The sequence below is a fragment of the Mirounga angustirostris genome, unplaced genomic scaffold, assembly GCF_029215605.1.
Source record: "Mirounga angustirostris isolate CCGP_5_RB_7025 unplaced genomic scaffold, mMirAng1.0.hap1 SCAF_11, whole genome shotgun sequence".
Taxonomy (NCBI): domain Eukaryota; kingdom Metazoa; phylum Chordata; class Mammalia; order Carnivora; family Phocidae; genus Mirounga; species Mirounga angustirostris.
This window is the reverse complement of record NW_026991719.1, coordinates 45,853,843-45,880,623: the sequence shown is the minus strand read 5'-3', so window position 1 is coordinate 45,880,623 and position 26,781 is coordinate 45,853,843. Positions and strand designations below refer to the sequence as shown.

The window sequence follows — 26,781 nt, the reverse complement described above, 5'->3', positions numbered from 1 at the left end:
AAACACATAGAAAGCAGCTAAGAAATAAATGGTGGCTATTTGACACATAGACTAGGCCAATGGTTCTCCAAGTGTGGTTCCCAGAAGAGCAACATCAGCATCAACCAGGAACTAGTTAGTAACACAAATTCTCGGGCCCTATGGCCAACATACTCAATCAGAAACTCTGGGGGTGAGTCCCAGAAATCTGTGTTTTAACAAGCCTTCCAGGCAATTCTAACAAGCTTAAGTTCGAGAACCACTGTGCTAGTAGGTGAGCCTAACCCATCCCTGCCCCTTAACCAGGGTTAGCCTGGTGCTGGACATATGTAAATGCTCATTCAGGAGCTCCTAATCAGGGCCCAAGTGGGTGCTTTTCGGAGCATGGGGAAGAGGGGTATGGTCAGGTGCCCCCACCGGTACGCTTCTGCATCTTCTTCTTATTCTTCAGGGCAGATGCAAGAGCCTGGCCCTGCTGCAGGGGGTCGGTCTCCATGATCCTCTGCAGCACTGGGCGGCGGTCCACAGGGCAGACATCCACCATGCTACTGTTCCTGGGGCGGTGGTCCACGTTGCGTTTAGCCCACCCCATCTGATGTCGGTTCGGATTGGTGCAATACCCAGTGAGATCTCCAATCTGGAGACAGAAAGGACAACAGTGAGGTCTGGGCCCCCAGAGTACCGCCAAAGACTTCTGCAGAAGAGACAGGAACAGGTTTGGTTAAGAACAGGAAGCCTAGAGCCTCACAGAACTAAGCTCCAAGTCTGGCTCCATCACAAACTAGAAGGTGCTTAGTTAATTTCTCAGCTGTAGTTGGCTCATCTGTCAAATGGGGTAGACAATGGGTAGCTCGCATGCCTTTTACAAGAATAAAATAAAAAAGCAGAGTTACTTGATCAATGACAATTGGTATTATGATTCTTTTTTCAAGTGACACTACAAAGTCTTACTCAATTTAACAAGTATTTTCGGAGGTCTATTCTGTGCCCAGCTCTATGTGGGGAAATGCTGGAAAAATTAGTCAGATGCAGTCCCATCTTTGAGAAGCAACTGGTCTAAAGAGGATACAACCAACCCATACCACAAGCCAAGTCAGAGTGTGTTAAGTGCCCACCAGAAAGACAGAGCGTAAGTAGCAGAGGTTGTGGGGAAGGTGGTGGTCAATATGCTTCTACTGATGGGAAGGTCATTCCTGACCGTGAACAATGGAAAAGCACAGAACATAGCTGGGCACCCAAAAGGGTATCTGTTTGGCTGGAGTACACGTGGGTACATGTGGGTAGTAAAAGCTAACACTGACAGAAAGCTCACTCTGTGCCAGGTACCATTCTAAGCACACACAAATACATGTGTGTATACATATATATGTACACACATGCGCACGTGCACATGTTAACTCATATTATCCTTGCAACAATGCTATGACAAACAAAGCACCTAAGGTCATACAGCTAGTAAAGAATGGAATAAGAACCCTAGCAGCAAGGCTTATATGTATGTATGACTACCCGTTACACTATGGTGGGGAAAAGGCAAGGCTACCAAACTATACATCTCTGGGGTTGCAGCAGGGGGCACCATTCACAATACGGCACACATAAATGGTATCTCCCAGAGTTGTACAATGAAGTGGCCCTGCTCAGGTTCCCTGAACCTGAGTCTGGAACCTGCAGCATAGAGCAGGGAACTACTGTAGGTCCCTAAGGAAAAATGGTATGTTCTGGGGCTTATGGGCTCATTGAGAAATACTACCAGATGGCCTTAAGCACACAACTTTACACTGGTTTTCCTGTAAGCACGAGGGGAATCTTTAAAACTATGTGAGAATGAGAATGGCATAATTCCTGTCACTACCACATGGTAGGCCTCATCATCTCTTATAGAATATAAGTGACAGTTTCCTTCCTAGGCCCCCTGCCTCCACCCCGGTCCCTTTCTTTCTAACCTGATTTTTACTCTGGCTGCCAGAGTGACAGTTCATTTTTTTTATTTAAGATTGTATTTATTTATTTATTTGAGAGACAGAGAGAGAGCAAGCACGAGTCCATGGGGAGGGGGAGAAGGACAGAGGGAGAGGGAGAAGCAGGCTCCCTGCTGAGCAGGGAGCCCGATATGGGACTTGATCCCAGGACCCCAGGATCATGACCTGAGCAAAAGGCAGATGCTTAATCCACTGAGCCACCCAGGTGCCCCCAGAGTGACAGTTCTAATACACAAACCTAACCGTGTCATTTCCTTGCTTAAGAAACCCTTCCAGATATCATGGAGCCATCAAAAATAAAGGACAGCTCTTTAAGTAATGATGTGGAACAATCACAAGATGAATTTTTAAGTGAAATAAGCAAAATACAGAATACAAATAGCATGCTATTATTTGAATTAAAATGGATCTATCTGCGTATATGTATGTATGCATGTGCATAAAGATGGGATAGCTATGAAAAGGACATTCAAGTGTGCTAATGACTGCCTCCAAAGAGGGGACAAGGTGGCTAGGAGACAGCTGCAGGAGAGAAACTTACTTTTCACTGTATACCCTTTAGTACCTTTTAAATTTTATACCACGTACACATATTACCTAGTCAAAAAAATAAATAAAAGGTATCTTTTTTATAAAAAATATAAAATATAAAAAATATTTTAAATAAACAAAATGGGGAAAAATAGAAAACCCTTTGACAGAAAAAAATAACCGATTTTCAATGTTTTCCTAATATCCATGGTATAAGGTCTAAAGGACTGCTGTGATCTGATTCCAGATTCATCTTTCCTTGCCTCCACTCTCATTCCAACCACCCCACATCACTAACGTTTCCCCCTAAAACACCACTCTCTCTCCTCTTTGGGCCTCGGCATAAGCACTGTCTGAGCTCCTAGCCACGGGCTGCTGCCCGCCTCGTACAGAGAATTCCTCAGCCTCCAAGAAGGGGCACCAGGATCAAGGCCTTCAGGAAGACTTCCCTGACCCACAAGTAGTATAGGTTAGGGCCCTCAGATCCATGCGTTCCCAAACTCTGCCCCCACCCCTAGTCTGTGTGTCTCCCATAACAGTGCAGAGGTCTATATGTGAAACCCACTAAACTGTGACCTCCTGAAGGGCAGAGATAGGGACACTGGCAGTAGAAGCTGAAAAAGCCTCCAGGAATCAATCATAAGCATGGCATATTGACTTGATCACGTAGGTACTGGGGAGCCATGACAGGGGAGGTGACATGGTCAGATTGTGCCATTAGAAACCACGGGACAGGGCGCCTGGGTGGCTCAGTTGGTTAAGCGACTGCCTTCGGCTCAGGTCATGATCCTAGAGTCCCGGGATCGAGTCCCGCATAGGGCTCCCTGCTCAGCGGGGAGCCTGCTTCTCCCTCTGACCCTCCTCCCTCTCATGCTCTCTGTCTCTCATTCTCTCTGTCTCAGATAAATAAATAAAATCTTTAAAAAAAAAAAAAAAGAAACCACGGGACATATGTCCAGGTGAGAAAGGGTTAGAAGCTTAAACTAGAGTTATAGAAATGGTAGGGATCGAAAGAAGCTAATAGCTTCTCAAGAGACTTAGGAAGGAAAAGCCACAGGACTTGCTGACTGACTGACTGGGATACTGGAAGCTAGTTGGAGGGAAGAGTCAGGGGTACCCAGGTTTGCAACTTGAACAACTGAATGGCTGAAAGGGGATACCTGCTTTCTAGGCTGGACCCAGGCTGGAAAAGCTGCTTGAGACAGCATGCCTCCTCCTTGGACCTGCCATTGCCTGGTAAAGGATGCACACCACCTGATGCCCAGGGGGCCCACGAGGAGTGAATGAATGACCTACATCTACCCACCATTATAGGCAGACCTTGTGGGAGCCAGAGAGAAGGGACCAACCACTCCCCAGAGCCCTGGGTAGAGGAGAGGGTTACCATGAAGAAAGGGGATGGGTACCTTGTACACAGTGGTTTTATTTTCCATGGCATCTGCTATTTTCATCATCGGAGAATGGAGCCACTTGATCTCCATTTCAAGCGGGTCCATGTCACCCAACAGTTCATCTGCTTCTCCGGTGGCTAAACCTTTAACACAACCAACACCACTGTCAGGGCCCTAGTTCCTCCCTGCTGCCAACCCCCTCACCCATTCAGGCCTCGGTGGAAAGGGTATGTGGACGCTGCCCAAGGGAGTTGGGGAGGGAAGGCTCTTTCATTCCTGATGGGAGACCACATGACAAAGGATTAAAGGCATGGGTTTTGCAGTAGGGCATTCGCCTGCTGGGAGCTGGTCTTGGAGCCTTAGCTTCCTCATCTAGAAAATGAGAATACCACAAGCCTATGACATGGGGCTGCTATCACAGCAGAGGACACCTGAAATGCACTGGCCTGAGATACTGCTCAGTAAATGGCAGCCACTGGGTTTCCTTCCCTGGGACCAGGCCTCTCTCCCCTTCCTTCTGGCCCCTTGCCTGGAGTTGGCCTCCACTGCGAACCATTAATGCACCCATTGCCCTGGGCCCATGCTATCCTCCCACCTACTTCTAAACCTTGCTACCATCCCCTTCCTCTAATTCCTACTCACTCTTCAAGATACAACACTAGGGCCAACTTCCCTAGGAAATTCTCAGCATTAACCTCTCCCTCTCCTCAATTTCCCAGACCTCAATCTTTTGCCAAGGCCCATTCTCAGTGATGGAGCCCCTCTTGCCCTCACATGCAGCCAGGGTCAAGCATCATCATAGGAACGTGAGCTCGAATTCCTCCCAACTACCCACTTGGTAGAAGAGGGAGGTAAAGTTCAGAAAGAGAACTGACTTGCCAGAAGCCACCTTGGGAATAAACTCTGAAGCAGGCAAGTCCTCTTGTCCTCATCTATAATCTAAGGACACTAAAAGGCCCAGAGAAGGAAAGCTAGTGGCCCTCAAGAGAAACAGAGAAACCAGAAGCCAGGCCAGCCAGGGCTTTTTCCACTGCCCGAGTGTCCACAGACAGGCCCAGAGAGCACCAGGCACCTCTCCGAGGTGGGGTAGAGAAGGAAGGAGGAGCCATAAGCCAAGGTTGCAGATTGTAGTATCTGAAGAGAACAAATTTCCCACAGGAATTTCTCAAAGCCACACCTCTGTACTCCAGCAAATGATCATCTTAGTAACAATTAATATTCACCAAGCACGTACTCTAAGCCAGCACTGCTGTGAGTGTTTTTACATATTAAATAAGTCTTCGTGACCATCTTATTGGGTGAGTGCTACTGTCCCCATTTTACAGAGGATGCCATTGAGACATGGAGAAATGAAGTAACTTAATCACAGCTAACAAGAAACAAAACTTGAATTTGACTCCAGGCAGTCCATTCTTTTAACCACTTAGCTACTCCAAGCTGGGACAGTCTTAGACTAGAGGGCAGAAGAATTGCTTTAAATGCCACCTCTGCCTGCCACTGACCATGCATCGTTCAGGAAATAGCAGCTTTCTGTGACTCAGATGCCTCCCCGCCAGTGGGGGTGAGAACAAAAATCTAGGAACAGACATGCAGTAGCTGAGGCAAAGCCTAGGGCAACACGAGGGAAGGGGTTTTGGAGAGGAGTGTCTTAGTCCACTCCAGGTCCCAAGAGATGGGGAAAGGACCCTCATATTTTCTGAGCAACTCACTGTGTACACAGTACTTTGCTGACTTTTTTCCTATCTACCAAGAGCCCACAACCACCCCCAAGGCCCAGATTAGAATTTTCCGCCTTGTGGGAGAAAACATTAAGCTTAGAGCTGGTTAAATAATTTTCCCAAAGCCAGAGTAGGGCCACAGCAGAGGAAGATCAAACATGGGATTTTTTTTTTAAGATTTTATTCATTTATCTGACAGAAAGAGAGCGTGAAAAGGAACACAAGCAGGGGGAGTGGGAGAGGGAGAAGCAGGCTTCCCGCAGAGCAGGGAGCCCGACATGGGGCTCGATCCCAGGACCCCGGGATCATGACCTAAGCCGAAGGCAGACGCTTAATGACTGAGCCACCCAGGCACCCCAAACATGGGATTTGTTGTTGGGTCTGGCTCCCACCCAGGGCAAGACAAAGTACCAGGCAGGCCAGTCCATTTGCCCCTACTTACATTCCATGGTGTCTTCATTGGCCTGCTCGGTATCCTCAATGTCAAAGACTTCGGTCATCTCCTTAATGATCTCAGCACTGAGATGGGCAGGCAGAGTGTGGGTGGCAGGTGGGAGTGTATAGAAGCTGATCTTCCCACTGCATTGGGAGATGGGAGGAAACTGGTGATGTCATTAAGAGAACAAATGACCAATCGAAGAGAGAATGAGTTCCCAAGTCAGAAACAATGAGGAACAACAAGAAAACCCACAGTAGCTTCCGAACAACAAGAAGTTGAGTTGCCGGATAGTCATTGGCCACAAATTCCTGATGGGGACATGACCTGGTGCCTTGGCCTTCCCCTACCCTAGGAAACAGGCTGCCAGGTTGCCCCACCGCTGCAATAAACACAGATGCACCCCCCTTTGTGGAGCCTGACTCTCGGCAGGTGCACCCTCACCCCTAGCCCTCTCCTCACCTCACCCAGTCAGCCAGAACAGCTTTGGCTGCCTGCTCCTGACTGTATATGCCTCCTTTCTTCTTCTTCCCCAAGCGGTGAGCCACCGCAGTCAGAAAGTGCTCAGTGGTCTGGAACCCAGAGATGCCATAATAGTTGGAAATCTGGTGAAGAGAGAAAGAAAAGAAATTATGAGGAAAAATGAAGGACCCTTGGAGTGGGGCAGGGCACGAGCAAGAGCCTTCTGTACCTCCTCCAGGTTACAGCGTTGCAGGATGGTCTCTACTGGGGTCACAGGGTCTGCCAACTTCTGCACGTGGACGCAGTTGCGCAGGATGGTGCCCACCTCTGAGTTCGGTCCTGGGACAATGCCTGGGGCATCCAGCAGCCTGATGAACTTGTCCAGATAGACCTCCTGCATGAACCTAGGACAGGAAAGGAGATAAGAGAGAATGCAGGACACTGATGAGCTGGGATGTATCTAGTATCCCCCAGGCCCCAGGCATACAGCTGGGAGAGGGGTGAGGGACAGAGAGCATACAGATGAAGATGGGAGAGATGTGGGGCTGGGGGTTCTGGGGCCTACAGACCTGGGACTAATTCTAGTCTACTAATACTAGTCTAATTCTGCCACTGGGGACTGAGCTGCAGGGCTGTGGGCAAGCTTCTGATTCTCTGAGCCTCCATTGCTTCATCTACAAAGTGGAGTTGCTTATCTGTAGCCCAATCTTGCACGGCTGCTAAGAGACCTGAAGAAGCTAAGGGGGAAACCACCCAGCTCAGTGCCTGGCCCGCACCTATGGCGTACCAAGTAAATGAGAGCTGTTAGTGAGAGTGCCCAGGGAAGAATCAGAGGCTGGGCCAAGATAAGGAAAAGGGCAGGGGCTGAAGTCATGAGAGATGGGGGAATGGGAGGGTCAAGGAACTGTGGAGTGGGGAAGCAGGCAGGTGCTTACTTGGTGACGCCAGGAACGGCTCCCACACTGCATGCACGGCTGCGCTTCAGGCTATTGATCAGGCTGCTCTTCCCAACATTAGGAAGACCTACAAAGGGGTGGCAGATGGCTCAGGGCAGGAAGGGCCCTCACGAACATTTGGGCTGGCCTGTATGTGGGTGGCCCAGGAGGGGACAATGACCAAGCTATGGGGAAGCCAAAAACAGAGCCTGGCCTCCTGCCTTCCCATCCCAGGCCCTGACCAAGCCCCAACATGGCCTACCTACCCCTTTCCTCCATTTGTGAGCATACTGGGTAGACATGTCCCTCTCTCTAGATAGGACACTCACCTCCCACCTACAACCAGCCTGGGAAAGGTGCTCAATGCAAGTCCTCTGTAACACGATCCAACAGAGGGCAGACATCAGGAAATGTCTGTGAAACAGAGAACCATCTGTCCTGATGTAAAATTCACCTGGTGGGGGTTGGGAGAGCCCTCTCTAGATGCCAGTCTCTCTAAGCAGCTGTCTGCCTGTGGTGCATGTTTTGTGTTCAAGCATCTGTGAGCACCTCTAGGCCTGTGGATGTCTTTGTGTGCCACCCCCTCACCAGGTCTCTTCTCCTCATCATTCTCCTTCTCTGTGGGCCAGAGTTTATGCACAGACCGCTCTCTCATTTTTTTTTTAAGATTTTATTTATTTATTTGAGAGAGAGAACAAGAGAGAACACTAGTGGGAGGGGGAGGGGCAGAGGGAGAGGCAGACTCCCCACTGAGCAGGGAGCCCGAGGTGGGGCTCGATCCCACTGGGATCATGACCTGAGCTGAATGCAGACGTTTAACCCACTGAGCCACCCAGGCGCCCCCAGACACCTCTCTTATGGATGTACCTATCTGTGTGTACCCCTCATGTGTGGAAGTCTCTGTACATCAGTGTGTGTGTGTGTGTGTGTATGTGTGTACACGTGTGCACGTCCATTATCTCTTGGTTGTTCTCATTCTAAATATTACTCTTTTTTCCATGTTTACTTTCTCCCGCTCAGTCTTTTTCTCTATCATATTCTTTCTCTGTGTAGCTCTATCTAAGCACCTTACTCTGCTGGTTTGTCTCTTTGTCGCTCATTCTGGCCACTGTCATCTCTGATTCTCCCCACCCCACCAATTCTGCCCCTCTTTTTTTTATTTTTTGCTTTTTTAAGTTTAAATTCAATTAATTAGCATATAATGTATTACTAGTTTCAGAGGTGGAGGTCAGTGATTCATCAGTGTTATGTAATACCCAGTGCTCATTATATCCTGTGCCCTCCTTAATGTCCATCACCAGTTACTGCATCCCCCCACACCCCTCCCCTCCAGCAGCCCTCAGTTTGTTTCCTATGATTAAGAGTCTCTTACGGTTTTTCTCCCTGATTTCTTCGGTTCATTTTTTTCCTTTCTTCCCCTATGATCCTCTGTCTTGTTTCTCAAATTCCTCATATCAGTGAGATCATATGATACTTGTCTTTCTCTGATTGACTTATTTCACTTAGTATAATACCCTCTAGTTCTATCCACGTTGTTGCAAATGGCAAGATTTCATTTTTTTTTTATTCTGCCCCTTTTTTTAATTCCCTCGACGCCAACTTCTCTCAGTCTCTTTCGGTGTTTCCTCTCTCCATGCGCTTGTCTCTGTATGCGTCTCTGTACATGTTTCACTGTGCTTCCTTCTGTCTCTGTCTGTATATCCCTAGCCCTCCTTCTGACTCCATTTCTCTATGAACATGTATCTATCTCATCATAGACATGTTTGTGTATTTGTCTCCCTCTGTGACTCTGGGGATGTGACTGGGTCCAAGGGTCCAGTGTATCTGGGCACACATGTCTCTCTGTGCCTCTATTCGCTTGTGAGCAGAGTTGGGGCGAGTATGTGGGAAGGACCTGGGTCTACACGTGTGTTGCCTCTGGGTGTGGACATGTCTGCACAAGTGTGGATCTGTACATGTATTTGTGGATCTGCATGTATTCCAGGACTGTGTGTGTGTGTTCCTCTATGTCTAACTCTTTGTTCCCGGTTCCTTCCATATGTACCTCTCTGAATCTGTCTCTCTATCTGTGTCTGCCTGTCTCTCTCATTGTTTGTTTGTTTGTTTTTTTAAGATTTTATTTGTCAGAGAGAGCGCACAAGAGAAAGCGCGAGAGACGCAAGCACAAGCAGGGGGAGCAGCAGGCAGAGGAAGAAGCAGGCTCCCTGCTGAGCAAGGAGCCCAATGCGGGGCCCTTCCAGAGACCCTAGGATTACGACCTGAGCCGGAGGCAGACACTCGACCGCATGAGCCCCCAGGTGTCCCTTTCTCATTGTTTCTTTGGTATGCATGTCTGCCTCTCTACATGCATAAAGTATCTAGCTCTCTTATGTCTCTCTCTGCAAGTCTTCTATAGTCCTTCTGATATCTTTTTCTGATCATTATCTCCCTCTCTCGGCATGCCTCTGTCATTTAAATCCACCCTTCCTTTCCACTCCCCACCAATCCCATCATTTCCCAGTTCTTTTTCTATGTCTATTCAGGTCTATATATCTCTATCTTTTTCTCAGTGTCCAGATCTCTCCCAATGTCTTTCTCTTTTGGCTTCACTTCCTCTCCCTGACAGTCTATCTCTGCTTCTCTCAATTTCCCTCTTCTCTCCCCTATCATCCTTCCCTCAGTGCCCTGGGTTCCAGACTGGCCCAGGTTTGAGTATCAGCTCTACCTTGTCTCACACAGGGCTGATCCCCACAAGTCCCTTTCACTTCTCTGGGTCTCAGTGTCCTTATCTGTCAGAGATATGTTCGCTCCTCCCCCCAACCACCCACAGCTCTGGTAGGATGAGATGGCACCAAATCCAAGCACAACCCTGTGTATTTGATCCACGGTTCTAATACTCAATGCATGGTGGTGATTCCCAGTATGCCTTCCTATGTCAACCAATATGTACCACAAGTCACAAAACCGTTCCTGAACTGCTCCTCTCTTCCTCAGAGGGGTAACACAAAGCTCCCAGAATCCTTTGCCCAGTGAAACCCCTGCCCAAGGAATGAGCCTGGGCCCCATGACCTCCCCACAGGTCTTACCCACAACACCCACACGGATATGGGTGCGCACTTCGCCAAGGCGGCAATAGTTCCCCAAAACCCTCATGAGGTTTTCAGCTCCAAAGCAGGCTTTGCTTTTCAGCAGTGACTCGGAGGCCTGATCCACTGGTACAGTGCAACGATTCTGGAAACCAAGGGGTATTACAGAAGAGGCATCAGGTGGGAAATGCAGTCTGAGTCCAGATTTCCAACTTTCAGTGAAACTTTCAGGGCCACCTCCCTGTGATCACTGAGCTCCCCAAGGCTGAAGCAGAGGGCTTCTCATGCAGGCCCTGAATACCTGCCATTTCCCTGCTTGCACAAGGCCTGTTTTTCTACTGTCATTGCGTCTTCAGTCTTCTCTGTCCCTGCCTCTCTCTAGACACACGTATCTCTTGCCTCCCTCGGCAGGGAAAGGATGGCACCCCGGCCTCTAGTCAGGCCAAGTTTGAGTTCCAGCTCTGCCTCTCACAGGTGTGTGGGCATCAAATCCTGCTTCCCTTCTCTGGGTGTCAGTGCCCTCATCCACAAAATGGGGACACTGCCCTCCCTGCCTGTGGTGGGAAGACAGTGCCTGGCCCATAGCCTACCTTCCCTTAATTCCTCACACAAGACAAGGCCACTCCAGCTTCCATCTCCTTACTCATGATGCCACCTCCTCAGCCCAGAATGACCTTCCACCTCTTCCTCTCTCCTTACTTACCCACCACAGCACCACAAATTAGGAATTAAGCTAAATCTCCATCAGTAAGAAACAGGTTAAAGAAATACATCCTTAAAGTGGAATACAAATGAAAGAGAGCTGTTAGAAAAGGATGCTCACCACATTTTTGCCATCGAGAAGGCCAAAAATTATATAAATGAGGTATCAGGTTTCCCCAAATGAGTAAAGATTAAAATGTTTAATGATAGCAAGTGTTGGAAAAGGTGTAGGGAAATAAGCCCTCTCACACATTCATCTACCCCAGGGGTAGGAAGATAAATTGGTACAGCCACTGGAAGGGAGGCAATTTGTCAGTGTCTAAGAAAATGTAAAATACATACCCTCTCCACCCCTCAGTATCCAACCTATATAAACACTCGCCCACCAGTCAAGATAACATATGCAAGGGTATGTGCTAAAGTACTGCTTATAATGATTAAAAATTGGAAACTAATTTTATTTAGCATCAAAAAAGTACATCTCTAAAAAAAAAAATTGCCACGGGAAAAAAAAGCAAGCCCCGGGATGACACATAGGACGCTCCCAAACACTTCCTTCTCTCTCTCTATATATATCTGCATATATATAAAGCACAGAAAAATATCTGAAAGGACACACACCAAGCTAACAATGGTGGTTACATCTGGGTATGGATAAAGGAGCCTAGAATTAAGGGTACTGGTAAAGGGTATTTAAGCTGTCTGTAATTGCTTTTATTTTTTTCTACTTTATTTTTTCATAAATAATAAGTTCTACACCTAGTGCAAAGTTGAAAAAATATCCCCCAGAACGCAGTTTCTCTCCTCAGAAGCAACCAATGTTTCTGTAGCACTTTAATATTTTACAACTAAAATGTATTTGTGTTAATGAAACAATTAGAAAACAGTGTGATTTGTGTTAAGGAGAAAAATGAAGACATATGTTTTTAAAAGCTAACAAATAGTTAACTATATTTTCCAAATTTTCTATGGACAGTATGTATTACCCTTACATCTAAGAAAAAAAAAAAAAAACCTTCCCAAAAAGCTAAAATATAGGAAGAAGTAAAGTGAAACAAATATTAAAAGGTCATCTAGTAAGGCAAAAAGCTCAAAGTTGAAGGCCAAAGGGCTGGAGGCCCCAGTCCAAGTCATGATCCTCCAACCCTGGCCCCAGCTTACCAGGTTTTTGACCTGATGCTGTGTGCTGGCCTTGAAAGCCACGGTCGGCAGCTCATTCCGAAGGTAATCCAGCCACTTCTCTACAATCTTTTTGGGGACCAGGTCTGGGGAAAATAGAAATAGGTAGGACTAATAAGGAGAACATCACTTCAATGGCTCACTCTAAAGATATACCCACCCACACCCAAGGCTAGGCCCACCTCCTGCCAACAGATGTCTCCCTGGCCCTATCAGTACCTGTCCAGCTCCCAGGTTAAAATTAGAAAGCAAAGTCTAGTCTAGGAGACTAGTTGGCCCTCTCTGAGGGGACCTCTGTCCCTTGGGGAAAATGGGCAAATTAGCTGTTTGGTCCCAGATGCCTTCCTTCCAAGCCAGGCTTCCTAAAGATTGTTTCCCACTCTCTTTGTAGATCCTTCTAGGTTGGGCCAAATGTCAAGAATAACTCTGACAAGAATACGGCTACCATTTGTGGGGTACTAACCATGCATACACCAAGCACTTTATCATTAATTCTCACAACAACCCTGTGAGATTGGGACAATCACAGCCCATTTTACAGCTGGAGAAACGGAAGCTCTCAGGTGACACGACTTGTCCAAGACCCTAGAGAAAATTGACAGTACAACTGGGATAAGACCCAGACCTCAGTGACTCCTGAGTCCATGTACTCTTCTGCCCTAGTCTTTGGGTTCCAGTTCGGGGCAGACAGGAATTCTCCGGGGTTGGCCAATAAGGCTCAAAATGGCAAGAACAAGGGACTGAAGGCAAACAGGCTTGGACCCCATCCCCAACTTCTGCTATACCGTGTGTGTGTGTGTGTGTGTGTGTGTGTGTCTTTAAACAAGTGATTTCACCTCTCAGATTCCTGGCTTTAAATAACTGAAAACAAATTCCTACCTCACACAACTGTTATAACTACCACTGAGTTGCTGAGTCTCAGGGTCTGGTCTGAGCTAGTCTTTCAAGAAGGTCTGGCCCCTGTCCTGCCTTACCCAATTCTGCCCCAACACCCACCAATCTTGTTCAAGACCAGGACCAGCTTCTTGTTGCCTTCTGCCTGCAGGACAGCCTCTTCCATTTGGAAGCAGCGGCAGCCCAATGGGTCCCTGGCATCCAGGACTTCCAAAATCACATCAGAGTATTCCACCACCTGCAGGGGAAAGGACAGGGGATGAAGGCAGGGCAAGGATTGGGTGTGAATCACACAGGCCCATAAAAGAAAAGTCTCTATCTCAGTCAGGAAAAGCAGAAATGGAGGGGCGGTAGGATGGGATTGGCGCCCTCCCTAAAAAGCCTTAAGAAATGGGTCTCCATACCTTACGGAACTCCTTGTAATAAGCCTTCCTTGTCGCCTCATCATCCAACTGAGGAAACATATTTAATTCCTGCAGAACTTCCTCCTAAAGGAAAAAAAAAAAAAGAATGGTCTAGAGAGGAAAGAGGGAGTGAAAGTCAGGGCTTCGGAAACCATGACAGGCTGGGGGAGCCATGGGAGTCCCAGCCCACCGAAGAGTAACTTTGACCAGCCAATAAAGCTGGGAACTGGAAGAATGGATGGAACCACATAATGCATGTGTGTGCCTATGTTTAAGTATGTGTTCAAGCACTAGCTAGGGACCTGAGTGTGCACCTGTGTGTGTAAGGAAGGAATGTGAGAGGGAAGTATTAAGTGAGAAAAACAACCCATGTGGGAACATGGGATGGGGGAGGCAAAATATGCACTTTACCTTAGGAAAGGAACTTTGAGCAGGGAAGTGCATATTCTGTGAAGTGAGAACATATGCCAGAAGGGCAGTAAGTCCAAGAAGGAAGCTGGCATCCCCCTCACATACCCTCCTCTGTCAACCCTTCCCTCCCACTTATTCCCTCTCCCCCTGTCCCCTGGTCCTAGGTCTCCCTTCCTCTACTCCCAACCCTGTCTTTGGGGCCTATCCAGGGTTGTCCAGTCACAGATAAGGCTCAAAATGGCTCTCTGCTTCCCTCTCATACCTCCCTCCCTCCATCCCCACTGTTTCTCATCTTCTCTGCACCTATTTCCTCCGTCCCCCCGCAACAATCTCCCATCTTTCTTCTTTCTCTTTCACAGAGCAATGGCAATAGATGCTTTTCAGCAAACCCGAACGCGTCTGAACCAGAAGCAAAGGCTGTCCTCTTACCTTATGCTCAAATTCCTCCTGGCGTTGCAGGACATCCTGACAGTAGCTCTCGATAGTCCTGCGTCTGTGTCTCTCTTGCTCCCGGGCAGCCTGCTGCTTCTCCCTCATCTCCTCAACCTAACAAGGGAACACACAGCAGGACTATAGCTGACTAGGTCTGTAACCTAAGGGAGGGGTGGGAGACCTACAGTAACAGAGAGCACGTGACAGAGGGAAGAAACAGTGTTGATGTGGCAGAGGTAGGACGGGCAGGGATGCAGGGAGAGAGCAGATACGATAGCAGGAGATACAGGGTTTAAGAGAAAGGAAACAAAAGATGAAGGAAGGGAAAGTGTGGCAGAGAACAATAAAAAGAGGGCATGTGAAACGGAGAGAGAATGTGTTCTAGGCAAAGGGAATCAATTAAGACCAGAGGGAGAAAGAGGACAAGGTCCTGGGATGCTCCATCATCTAAAGAGCAGGAAAAGGAAGGAACAGCCAAAGAGACTGGGAAAGAGGAAGGACGACATCCAGGAGAGTGAGATGACAAGAAAGTCAAAGTGAGAGTGCTTCAAAGAAAGCATGGTCTCAAATTCTGACAATTCGGATGAGACGATGGAAGGAGACCATCCCTGAGTGTGATGTCACAGAACAAACTGGTGAGCCTGACAGGAGAGTTTTCAGTGTGGCAGTGGGAACACAGCAGGACAGCAAGGGACAGGGAGGTGAGGGGGAGATAAGCAAACGGAGACACTAAATCAAGTATCAAAGTGACTCCCTTCTCTTCCTTCTTCCACAAACAGCCTCAACAACCCTAACAACTTTGGTCTCTGCCCTTCCAGTCACCACTTCTGTGGACCTGGCAGCCAGGCCAGGCCCTCTCCCTCCCCCAAGGTCAAGGGCTTACCCTCTTCTTCTTTAATTCAGCCTCCCGACTGGCATGATCATTGGAGTGAACAAACTGGGGAGCAGAAGCCACTTTGGAAGCTGCTTTCTTTCCATTCTGCTTTGCAGGCTGGTTACCACACAAAAGGAAACAATCAAACAGAGCGAATGAACCCATGGAAATCACCCTTCCTGGAGGGTTAAAGCTGCTCAAAAGTATAGTTGTAGGGAAAAGAGAGGAATAAGCAAAAAGAAGGGCTCTGTCCTCAGAGGTCTCCCCATCTGGCTAGAGAAGAGACCCTCCCTCTCCTAGGCAGGGACTGACTGAAGAACCCCAGGGCAAATGGAAAAGTTTCCCAAGTAAAGGCCAAGGGAAATGCTAATGTAGCTCTCAAAGTGTGGTTCGTGGACCAGAGCAGCACCATGGAAACTGGTTAGAAATATAAATTATGGGATGCCACAACAGACCTACTGAATCAGAAACTCAAGGGTGAGGCCCAGCAATCTGTGTCTTAACCAGCCCTCCAGGTAATTCTGGGTAATTACCTGGAGGGCTGGTTAAGGTTTGAAAACTTTAACCACGTTAAAATTTGAGAACCACTGCTCTGGCCCATCTTACCTGTCTCCACCTTTCCTAGCAGGACCAGGAGCTGGAGCCAAAGATTGTTTTGGCCTCCCTCCTCAACAAGAGCAATAGGGACTTGGGAACCAAACAGACCCAAGTCCCAGCCGTGCTACCCTGAATGCAGGAACTTTCTCACTGAGGCTCAGTTTCTTCATCTTAAAAATGGAGCGATCCCTACACCAAAGTAACTCAAGCACAAAGCAGCACATGGCTCATGGGGGAAAATTAATAAATGCTGCTGATTCTCTACCGCAGCCAACCAGAGAGAGAGGGAAAGCCAGATCCTCTGACTCCAATTTGCTGCTCTATCTGGAATGACCCAACATCTACTGGGGTTTGTAGACCTCTTCTAGGGCAGGGAACCTGTTCTTGACCTTACCAACAATGGGTATACCTTACCTGGGGGTCAAGTCAACTTACCTTCTTGCAGCCTTTGGAACCTTTACCTGTTTTTTTATTTTCTACAAAAAAAAAAAAAAAAAAAAAGCTATTATCCACCTACCCAACATCTGTTTATACCTTAATCAAAGCCAGGCCACACTGGGAACCTAAGGAGGACTGAGCTACCATGTCTGTCCAGGCCCAGAACAACAAAGACATGGAGATGACAGCAACAGGGTCAGAGGAAGTACTGGAGAAAATGTTTGAGACATTATTTCAATGCGGACTGAAACAATGCTTATGCGAACCCTGTGAAGAGGGCTACCTGAATGCGTGTTTTTAACTCCTCTCTCTCCCCTAACTTCTGGCTGGGGGCAACTCAACAATTGCTGCACCAAGCTCAAGTTGGGGGCTGCTGGCATGGGAAGGTGATCTAAGGAGTCCCAGGTGGTTAAGCCAGGGCAGATGCCCTCAGCACATGGGGAGAGAACTGCTCCTTCCTGCTGACCCTGCTCAGGCCATTAACTCCAAAGGAACTTGTCCTATCTAGCCAAACTGTGGCCTCCCTTGGATACAAGGAAGAGAGAGCTCATCTTCTTCAATCACATCCAAACAGAGCCCAAGAACTTAAGAGGCCTCACCCTCTTCATGAGAAGTCCCATCTGTCATCCCCTTCACAGCTGGCCCTTGGGGAAGAATGGTTGTCTTAATGCTTACTACCTGCAAGGGGGCTAAAGAAATTCCTAGAGGGGGAGGTTCTGGAAGGTCAGGATATATACAAACAAATATAGGAGCAGCTTGGAATTACCAGAGAACAGGCTCCCCAATCACATAAGGTGGTTCACACCAAAGCAGAGTTAATATAGGAAACAGAATTTAGATACTATTGCAAATACTTAAGGAGATTCAAAGGAACTGTGTGAGAAAAAAAAAAAAATTCCCAAAACTTGGTATTGGATAAAAATTCAATAGATGTAGTGAAAAACAACACAGACACCATTAACAACCAAACTAATAAGCTGGAAAATCAAGAGAAGAGCTTGCTTAAAACAAAAATCTAAAGAAATGGAAATTATGAGTAAAAATAAAAAATGGAGAATGGGTCCAGGAGAGCTGATACCTAAATAACAGGAGTTCCTGAAAGAGAAAAAGGTACAAATGGAGAAGCAATTATTTTGTTAAAATAATAGATTAAAGTTCCTTAAATTGAAAACAGGCTTGAGGGTTCAGATTAGAAAGGCTCATGGAACACCAAGATTAACAAAACAAGACATACCATAGGCATACCCTGATGAAAACTCTGAACTTTAAGGATAAAAAGAAAATCTTATAAACTTCCAAACAGGAGTTTCCAACAAAGGCAAGAGAAGCAGACAGCCTTCTCAAATCTACAACTCTTAACATTTAAGACAGAATAACCATTACAAAGTTCTTTTTTAAAAAGATTTATTTGAGAGAGAGAGAGCAAGCACGAGTGGGAGGGGCAGAGGAAGAAGGAGAGAGAATTCGAAGCAGACTCTGCACTGAGCACGGAGCCGGACGCAGGGTTCAATCTTACAACCCTGAGATCACGACCTGAGCCAAAACCAAGAGCCAGACTCTTAACTGACTTCGCCACCCAGGCGCCCCGTACAATTACAAAGTTCTGAAACAAAGAACTGTGTACCAAGCTAAATTCCTATACTTAACCAACAGATTACTCTTACACAAAGTTAAAAGGCATTTTCAGATGTGCAAAGATTACCACCTGTGTTCTGGTAAAACTACAGTTGACCCTTGAACAACTTGAGTTTGAACTCCATAGATTCACTTATACACAGATTTTTTTTTGATAAATACGTGTAGTACTGTAAATGTGTTTTCTCTTCCTTACGATTTTCTTAATAACATTCATTTCCTCTAGTTTCCTTTACTGGAAGAATACGGTACATAGCACACCTAACAAAATATGTGTTAATAGACTGTTTATGTTACTGGTAAGGCTTCCCGTCAGTAGTAGGCTATTAGTAGTGAAGTTTTTGGGGAGTCAAAACTTCTATGTGGATTCTTGACTGCACAGGGGCTTGAGGCCCCTAAGCCCCATGTTGTTCAAGGGTCAATTGTACTAAGGAAGTATACCAGCAAAAATAAAAATTAATTCAGAATAAAGATCTCAAGCTAAAGGAAACAAATAATGATGGGCAGGAAATCGATTAAAACTTACCATTAAATTAAAAAAACAACTTACCATTAAATCTTCAAAATGCTACTAATGTAGCTAAGAACTATAATACATATTTAGAAAAGATTTTTAAGAACCAGGAAGCATATTATAGGAAATAGCTCAGTACCAAAATACCAAATTATTTCAACAAAATCCTAGAATCAAGCAATAGGGGATGGAAAAGTAAAGTCATGAAAGCATGATCTTACTTTGGAAGGATAGGATAAAAACAGTTATTACTTAACTTCGGTAAAGTGACAGAAATTCAAGTTTAATTATGTTTGATATAAACATGAATGCAACTACTAACATAACTTTATAATCACTGGGGGACACCTGGGTGGCTCAGTCAGTTAAGCGTCTGCCTTCGGCTCAGGTCATGATCCCAGGGTCCTGGGATGGAGTCCTGCATCGGGCTCCTTGCTCAGCAGGGAGCCTGCTTCTCCCTCTGCCTGCCTCTCACTCACGCTCTCTCTCTCTCTGACAAATAAATAAATAAAACCTTTAAAAAAAACTTTATAATCACTGGTGGATTTTTTTTGAACTTGAAAAGTAAATAAATAAGAGACTAAGAAGAAACAAACAAAAAATATAAAATAAAATGGCAGAAATTAGACCAAATATATGAATATGAATGGATCAAATTTTCCTGTAACAACAACAACAAAAAACAGACCTCAAGTCTCCTTTTCTTCCAAAGTACTCATGTTGTAATGAAAAGAATGTGAGGTTGGGAATGAACCAGGACTGGCCATTTTACTCAACAATTTCTATCTGCCTAACTTCCCTGGAAACTGAGGGCCTGTGCCGGATACAGGCACACAATAAAAACAAAATAAATCATTTAGTAAGGAGAAAACACTCCTTGCAGGGCTCCTCAATAACCTCCCCAGATTTAACCATTATCGTTACCATTTGGGTCCAAGGTATTGCTGAGAGCTCAAATAGCTGCACCATGAGGCACCTCTCCCATCTTCCACTGCAGTCATTCCACTTAGTCTGATCATTACTTAGTTGCAATTTACCAATCATAGTCTGTGTTTTATGAGCACGTTAAGTTTTTGTTTAATAGTCACCATTTTTCCCACTCATGCAGATGTATATGATTGTTCTTTAATAGGTAATGGTCATATGGTTCCAAAATAAGAAGGTGTATTTTGAGAGGTCTTCCACACTTGTCCCTAGCCACTGCACTCTCCTCACTGCAACAAGAAACCACTTATTAGTGCAAACGCAAATATATGTAATCTTATTTCCCCCATTTTCTCCATTAAAGATAACATAGTACGTCCTCCCGTTGACAACTTGCTTTTTTCACTTAACAAATCCTAGAGATCTTTCCATCTAATACTTCTTCCATATAATAGTCTTTCTATATAATCTTTCCATACAATACTTCCTCATTTATTTTAAACTGCCAGGGTTCTTGGGCGCTTGGGTGGCTCAGTCAGTTAAGCATCTACCTTCGGCTCGGGTCATGATCCCAGGGTCCTGGGATCGAGCCCCACATCGGGCTCTCTGCTCAGCGGGGAGTCTGCTTCTCCCTCTCCCTTGGCCTGCCACTCCCCCTGCTTGTGCTCGCTCTCTCTCTCTCTGTCAAATAAATAAAATCTTTATAAACTGCCAATGTTCTTTTGTATGCATATACTCTACTTCATTCAACCAGCTCATTATTGTCTTTTTCATCACGATCAATATTTTATCATCTGGTATTTGATGTTCTTAAATAGGAAATAACTAATTTTGTTCATTTTTTTGTGTTACTTGAAAAAAATGATTATTTGCTTTTGGTATTCACATAACCAAAGTCTGATTCTTGTTGATTTTTTTATGATTATATAAAGTATGTGTATTGAACTTTTTTTCACCAAGCCCACATAGGCAGGGCCACCATTCACAGAGAGTATGGGGTCACTGGGTTGCACAAGTCTTGTCTAGCCTATGATGTCATTTTCTATGTGGACTATAGCAAGATAAAGGCAGGAAGCACAGAACCAGACCAGCCCTAATGCCCTTGCCTTCCCTCTTATATGGGAGAGTCATGTATCACATTTGTCTTCTCTCTCTAGGCTGTAAGCATAGTGGAAAGAGGAGGAGGAATTGAGTTAGGAAAACTGAGACATTCTAGTGCCCGGCACACAGTAAGTACCAAATAGCTATGCCCAGTTATGCTGGGCCCTTGGGACAAAAAGATAAACCAGATGTGGGTGAGAAGTTAACTGCAGTGGAGGAGACAGACCCAGTCATACAGTATCAACAGCCCCAGTTCTTAGGGGTACAGACCATGGAAACCAAGGGAGAAGCTTAATGGGAGAGATTCCGAGAGGAAGTAATGTGTAAATTGAAATCTGAAAAATGAGCAAGAGTTATCCAGTTGAAGAATGAGGGAGAAGGGAAGAAAAGCATCTCGAAGGCAAAAAGAAGAGCAATTTGTCCCCATTGTCTGGTATTTACTGCTATTCACCTCAGATCAAGTCATTTAACTTTGCTGAGTCTCAGTTTCCTCAACTGTAAAATGGGAATGGGGGATAAGGGGAATATCACCTCCAAGGAAGTTGGGAAGACAACGATACCATACGTAGAAGACAGACTAAATGATCTGGTACCTATTGAGCAATTTTTTGAGGGTTTTTTTTTTATTATTATTTTAGTATAGTTGACACAATGTTACACTAGTTTCAGGTGTACAATATAGTGATTCCACAAGACAAGCCTAAGTCTATGCATGATGCTCTGCTCACCATAAGCATAGCTACCATCTGTCACCATACAATGCTACAATACCACTGACTCTATTTCCTATACTGTATATTTTAATCCCAAGACTTATTCATTCCATAACTGAAAGCCTGTATCTCACTCCCCTTCACCCATTTTGCCCCATCCCCTCATGCCATACTGAGCAATTTTTAAAAATAGAACTACCCTATGATCCTGTGATCACACTACTGGGTATTTACCCAAAAAAATACAAAAACACAAATTCAAAGGGATACATGCACCCCAATATTTATAGCAGCACTATCTACAATAACCACATTATGGAAACAGCCCAAGCTCAGGTAGCTAGCTGCACCACGAGGCACCTCCCCCACCTCCCCCATCGACTGAGGGATGGATAAAGATGTGGTGTATATATCCAACAGAATATTACTCAACCACAAAAAAGAATGAAATGTTGCCATTTGCAATGACACGGATGGAGCTAGAGTTTAACACTAAGCAAAATAAGTCAGAGAAACAAATACCATATGATTTCATTCATATGTGGAATTTTAAGAAACAAAACAAATAAGCAAAGTTAAAAAAGAGAGAGAGAGCCAAACCAAGAAACAGACTCTTCACTATAGAGAACAAACTGATGGTTACCAGAGGGGAGGTGGGGGGGATGGGGGAATAGGTGATGGGGATTAAGGAGTGCACTTGTAATGAGCACTGGGTGATGTATGGAAGTGCTGAATCACTATACTGTACACCTAAAACTAATATAACATTGTATGTTAACTACATTGGAATTAAAAATTTTTAATAAAGAAATAATTTTTAAAAAGTTGCCATGAACTACTACAAATATTCATTAAAGCTTAGCATTGGGAGGGGTGGTAAAAGAAACTCACTGTGTCTGTGTTTCATCATGATGACTAGCTTGAAAGCAGGTAGGTTCAAATCTGCAGTCTTCCTTCCTGTCAGAATGGAAGAACCAATGTGAAGACAGAGGGGGGAACCACAATGCCAGAAGCCCCCTTCCAAGCCCCCTACAGGCAAAATGAAATGTGCAAAGAACTTGATAAGGAAGCCCTAACAATTGGAGGAACTAGGAGAAGAGGCTATAATGGAGTTGGGGCCTGGTGTAGCTATCTACACAGGGAAAGCAGCATCACGCTACCCAAAAGGAAGCCAAGTCTAAATCTCTCTTCCTGGGTGGAGTCAGTGCCTCAATGCGTCAGATGAAGCCCTTGGTCCTCAATCCTCCACCCTGTAGTGTTATATACCCTAGTACTAAACCTCTCTAGGCTGAGGGAATGGGGTATACAAGGATGGCCTGTTTCTACATATTAATAGTACCTCTTTTCCCAAGTAGGGGGTTCTACATCGGATCTACCCTGGAAGTAGGGGAAAAGACAGATACCAGGAGTCTACCCTAGGGAAAAGGGATCTCAGAACAACGCTTTTAACTGTGTTTACTAAACTGAGGCTAGGAGTCAGTGCAAAATCTTGCTGGGGCAGGGGTGGGGGGAATGTATGCCTGCATGTGTGATTGGGGTCTGTTCCTTGGTGAACCCGGGTAAGGAGATGCCTTCTGTTGCTCTACTCTGGGGTGTAGAGGGACTGGGAAAACCAGCACAGTGGCTGTGTGCATCTCTGCCACATGGGAGAGAAGCGCAGGTCTGTACATCTCTAAGTTGGCGAGGAGGAATCCTGGGTCTCTGTACCCTGGGGAGGGCTGGGGTGAGGGGAAGATGATATGCCGGTCTCCACTAAAGGTGGTATTAGTTGACACACTAACAAAGTGGGGGGGGGAGGGTATATGCAGTCTTGCATGAATGGGGTCTGCACCTTGCCTGTTGTGGGCTATTCTGGACCCTTCCACGGGGGTGGGATGGGGAACAATCTGTTTTTCTTTTATATGGGTTGAAGTCAGCAGTGTGCTAACACTGAAGGGAATAGGACCTCTGGTTCTCCACATGGGGTGGGGGGTAGATACACAACTATAAATTCAGTGGATCAGCCCTTACACTTTGCAGGGAGGGGGGCAGTTATCCTGAATGGAGAGAAAGAGATTTGAGCTCTTCTACCTTGGGTAAGGGGGGAGCCCACATGCACAAAATGTAGGGTGATCAGTGATGTCACTGTCTCTCAACACTGCAGGGAGAGGGAGCTGCACCTCTCTGCTCCCTTGATTACGGGTGGGGGTGTCTCTCTTTTGCTACATTTGGTGATTCCAAATCTTTGGGGAAGGAGGAGGGGAGGGATGATCTCTGTTTACCTCAAAAGGAGAACAAACCTGAGTCCCTCTACCGCAGCTGCCCAATTAGGGGCAGATCTGACAATATTCCCAGGTTACGGTCTGTTTCTCTTTGCTGCAGGGCATTTTTGGAGCCGGGCCTTTACAAATTCAGTAAACCAGTGCCTTCTTATGGGGTGGGGTGAGGAGTCAGGTCTGATTTTCCACAACGGGGACTCACTCTAGGCAAGAGGAGGAAAATCTGCGTGGTTCTCTATGGGCTGAGGCAGGTGCCAACCACTTGGAAGAGGGGTGATCTAACATCTCTGCAGTAGCGGGGGCGGGGCTTCCACAATTAGTAACACGGGGGCGAGGCAAGGAAGTCTCCAGCTCTTCCGTCTCTGTATATTAAACGTTTCTAAGCTCCTCAGTACTGGCGGTCCGGCCGGAGTAGGCGGTATTGTATGTCTGTGGAGGAGGTAATACATCAAAGCCTCTGTCCAAAGAGAAGAGATGCGCCGAGGCGGATCTGTGTGCCTCCGCACCAGTAAAGGTCCGCGCCGCTCAGCCGGGGGAGTGGGGGACGGGGAGGGCGGTATGTCTCTATAACCAAGGGCTCGATGTCGCCACACAGAGACGCCTGTCTATACTGGAGGAGTGCAGAATGGAGCCTTGCTATCCTGAAGGCAAGAGGGCACTCGATGCTTCTCCACACAAGTGGGGTCTGTGACTTTCTACATATTGTGACCAGAGGTCTACACCTGCCTAGATGGGGTGGGGCCGTGCTCCTTTACCCAGCGAGAGTGCATTTAGGCACGTGCCCATTTGCGGAGCGATCCCTGTTCCTCATCTGGGCCCTTCTACCGTGGATGACAGCCGGTTCTCTCTCTCTCTCCATTCCAGGGTGGAGGACACCTCTAGTTTCCAACTCAAATACACGATCCTTACCGCGCGGCTGGCTGGGTGAGCGCTCACAACGAGAAAAGAGGAGAGTCGTCTCTTACCTCCACTTCCGGCGGGGATCAGACAGAAGAGAATGGCACTACGATAGGGTTGGTCTGCAAACTGCGCTCGCGCCGCTAGGCTCCGACTTCCGGATCCCAGCCTTGCGGCCCTGGTTGGCCCGCCTTACGTCCCCCCCCCGAGGGGCGGGGCCTCGGATTGACGGCTCGCGCCCGCCATCCTTACTCCGCAGGCGCAGTGGTCCCGCCTCCCCCGCTGCCCTGTGAGGTGAGGAAGAAGCCGAGAGGGGGTAGGTTGGTAGCGGCGGGTCGCCATATACCTACTTGTAAGCCAAGATTTTGCCTGCCGGCCTCTACCTGGACCCGAATATGCGTGTTCCCGAATCATAGTGACCAAGCAATCACCATGATCGCAGGTGGGGGTCAGTCCCTTTGTCTACAAAGGAAGATGGCGACGGGCAGGGTGTGGGAAAATGGCCGCCTGGGTCACATGTCTTGCCGAGTGCTCCCCACCTAAAAGTGACTTGGTTAGCTGTTCCCAACAACCTTCCTGGCTTGTAAGGCCCCAGACAAACCCTGAAGCAGGTACTCCCAGCTCTTTATGCAGAAGTTCAAATCCATGGTCAGGCCCAGGAGCTGAACAACTGGAAGTCTCTCCCACCCTTTTGTCCTCTTCCCCTCCTCCTCCCTCCTTCTCTTTGGCTCCAGAGCGGCAAATGAAGGGAATGAATATATACCTCTGAAGTGGGAACAAATAAGGATTTCTTTAGAAACCATCTTGAGGAGCTCCTGACATGGTTGGAGAATGAGGTCTCCCCTTAAAAACAGTAAATATTAGTCTGAAAATGTCTTCTTTATGATAATTTAATTCCAGCCCCTTCTCTTCTTCAAACCTAAACTTCGGGGTAGGGCCCAGCCCCTCTACCCCTAGGGTATGTTCCTCCACTTCCAGAATATCCAAGCGGAAATCTCTGCCTACTTCTACCCCTTACATACACACTACTCACTGCCCCTACATTGATGAAAGGGGTCTAACCTCTCACCCTGGAGATAAACAAAACTCCTGGGGACTCCAAACCAGCCCTAACCACCTTCCCCCTTACCCCTGCATTAGCAAATTCTTCCTGTTTCTTTAAGACCTAACTTTTGTCACTTCTATGAACTTTCCCAGCTGAGTTAGAAACTCAGAACACCTTTCTGCACTTATCCCTTAATGCTGTAATCATTTATGTGGATGCCTCTCCACATAAATGGAGATGCAGTCTCACCTCCTGAGACTAGGGACCATATATCTTGAAGACCTCAACAAGACCCAGCACAAGACTGGTACAAATCAGGCTTCAGCCAATATATGTGAAATGTGTGAGTTTATAGGCCTGCACCACAATGCAGTGGTGCAGGCCTATAAACTCACTCCAATGGGAAATGGACAATTTAGTAGATAGCATTGGGAAATTTGGCTCACCATAAGGAGAGAAATAAAACTGGATCCCTACTTATTTACATATAAGATGGTGGAGAGTATCTTTGTCACCTACAACTGCGGAAAGATTTTTTCAACAAAGGCCCAAATGCGCAAACTATAAGGGAAAAACGCAATGAAATCTTTGATAAGAAAGAAAATTGGTGTTTCTACTTTGGAAAACAATTAGGAAGTTATCCAGAATAGTTGAAGGTGGGCCCTGGGACCCCGCAGTTCTACTGGTAAAGATGTATATAACCTCCAGACTTTTAAGTCCTAGAGAAATTCTTATATATATGCATAAGGAGGCATGTGCAAGAATATAACATTGCATGACTGTTTATAATAGAGAAAAAATCTGAACAATCTAAAAGTTCACCAACAGGAGAATGAATAAATAGCAGTACAGCCATACAACAGAATACTATACAGCAGCGGAAGAAATGAAATTGAGTTGCATATATCAACCCAGATAAATTTCAAAAACACAGTGCTGAGATAAAATATAAGTTATAGAAGGGTATATGAAATATGAGACATTTAGGTAGATTTTTAAAAAATTTTTAAGTAATCTCTACACCCAAGATAGGGCTTGAACTCATATGACCCCGAGATCAAGAGTCAGGTGCTCTACTGGCTTTGCCAGCTAGGCGCCCCTATATAGACTTTTTAAATCTAGAAAATAATGCACTAAATTACTTACAGGTTATATAAATAAATAAACAGTATTTTTAAAACAGGGAATTAAATAGAAAATGCAGAATGGTAATTAGTTCTGGGGAAGAAAACAAAGGAACAGAATGAGAGATACACAGGGGACT

At 46.2% G+C, this 26,781-nt stretch overlaps 1 protein-coding gene and 1 long non-coding RNA gene across 4 annotated transcripts in view; one reads left to right on the top strand and one right to left on the bottom strand.

The window, feature by feature from the left end:
• The window catches only part of GNL3L (G protein nucleolar 3 like), a 26,386-nt gene extending 1,740 nt beyond the window's left edge, over positions 1 to 24,646 (bottom strand). The window contains exons 1-15 of one of the 2 annotated variants that reach the window (XM_045878612.3): positions 24,541 to 24,646; positions 22,209 to 22,274; positions 16,428 to 16,468; positions 15,405 to 15,512; positions 14,519 to 14,635; positions 13,679 to 13,762; positions 13,377 to 13,512; positions 12,363 to 12,466; positions 10,500 to 10,644; positions 7,435 to 7,522; positions 6,729 to 6,903; positions 6,500 to 6,642; positions 6,044 to 6,180; positions 3,899 to 4,026; positions 397 to 616 (exon numbers count right to left, since the gene is read on the bottom strand). In XM_045878612.3, coding sequence (XP_045734568.1) covers positions 397 to 616; positions 3,899 to 4,026; positions 6,044 to 6,180; positions 6,500 to 6,642; positions 6,729 to 6,903; positions 7,435 to 7,522; positions 10,500 to 10,644; positions 12,363 to 12,466; positions 13,377 to 13,512; positions 13,679 to 13,762; positions 14,519 to 14,635; positions 15,405 to 15,512; positions 16,428 to 16,468; positions 22,209 to 22,227 — 1,645 coding nt within the window. In that variant the 5' untranslated portion in view covers positions 22,228 to 22,274; positions 24,541 to 24,646. Of the gene's footprint in view, positions 1 to 396; positions 617 to 3,898; positions 4,027 to 6,043; positions 6,181 to 6,499; positions 6,643 to 6,728; positions 6,904 to 7,434; positions 7,523 to 10,499; positions 10,645 to 12,362; positions 12,467 to 13,376; positions 13,513 to 13,678; positions 13,763 to 14,518; positions 14,636 to 15,404; positions 15,513 to 16,427; positions 16,469 to 22,208; positions 22,275 to 24,484; positions 24,508 to 24,540 lie in introns of those variants that run through there. The other variant, XM_054508158.2, reaches the window with a different exon arrangement.
• LOC135361932 (uncharacterized) overlaps positions 23,950 to 26,781 on the top strand; it is a 21,998-nt gene continuing 19,166 nt past the window's right edge. For both annotated transcript variants that reach the window (XR_010406135.1, XR_010406134.1), the window contains exons 1-2: positions 23,950 to 24,089; positions 24,440 to 24,914. This is a non-coding gene — a long non-coding RNA (uncharacterized LOC135361932). The remainder of the gene's footprint in view (positions 24,090 to 24,439; positions 24,915 to 26,781) is intronic.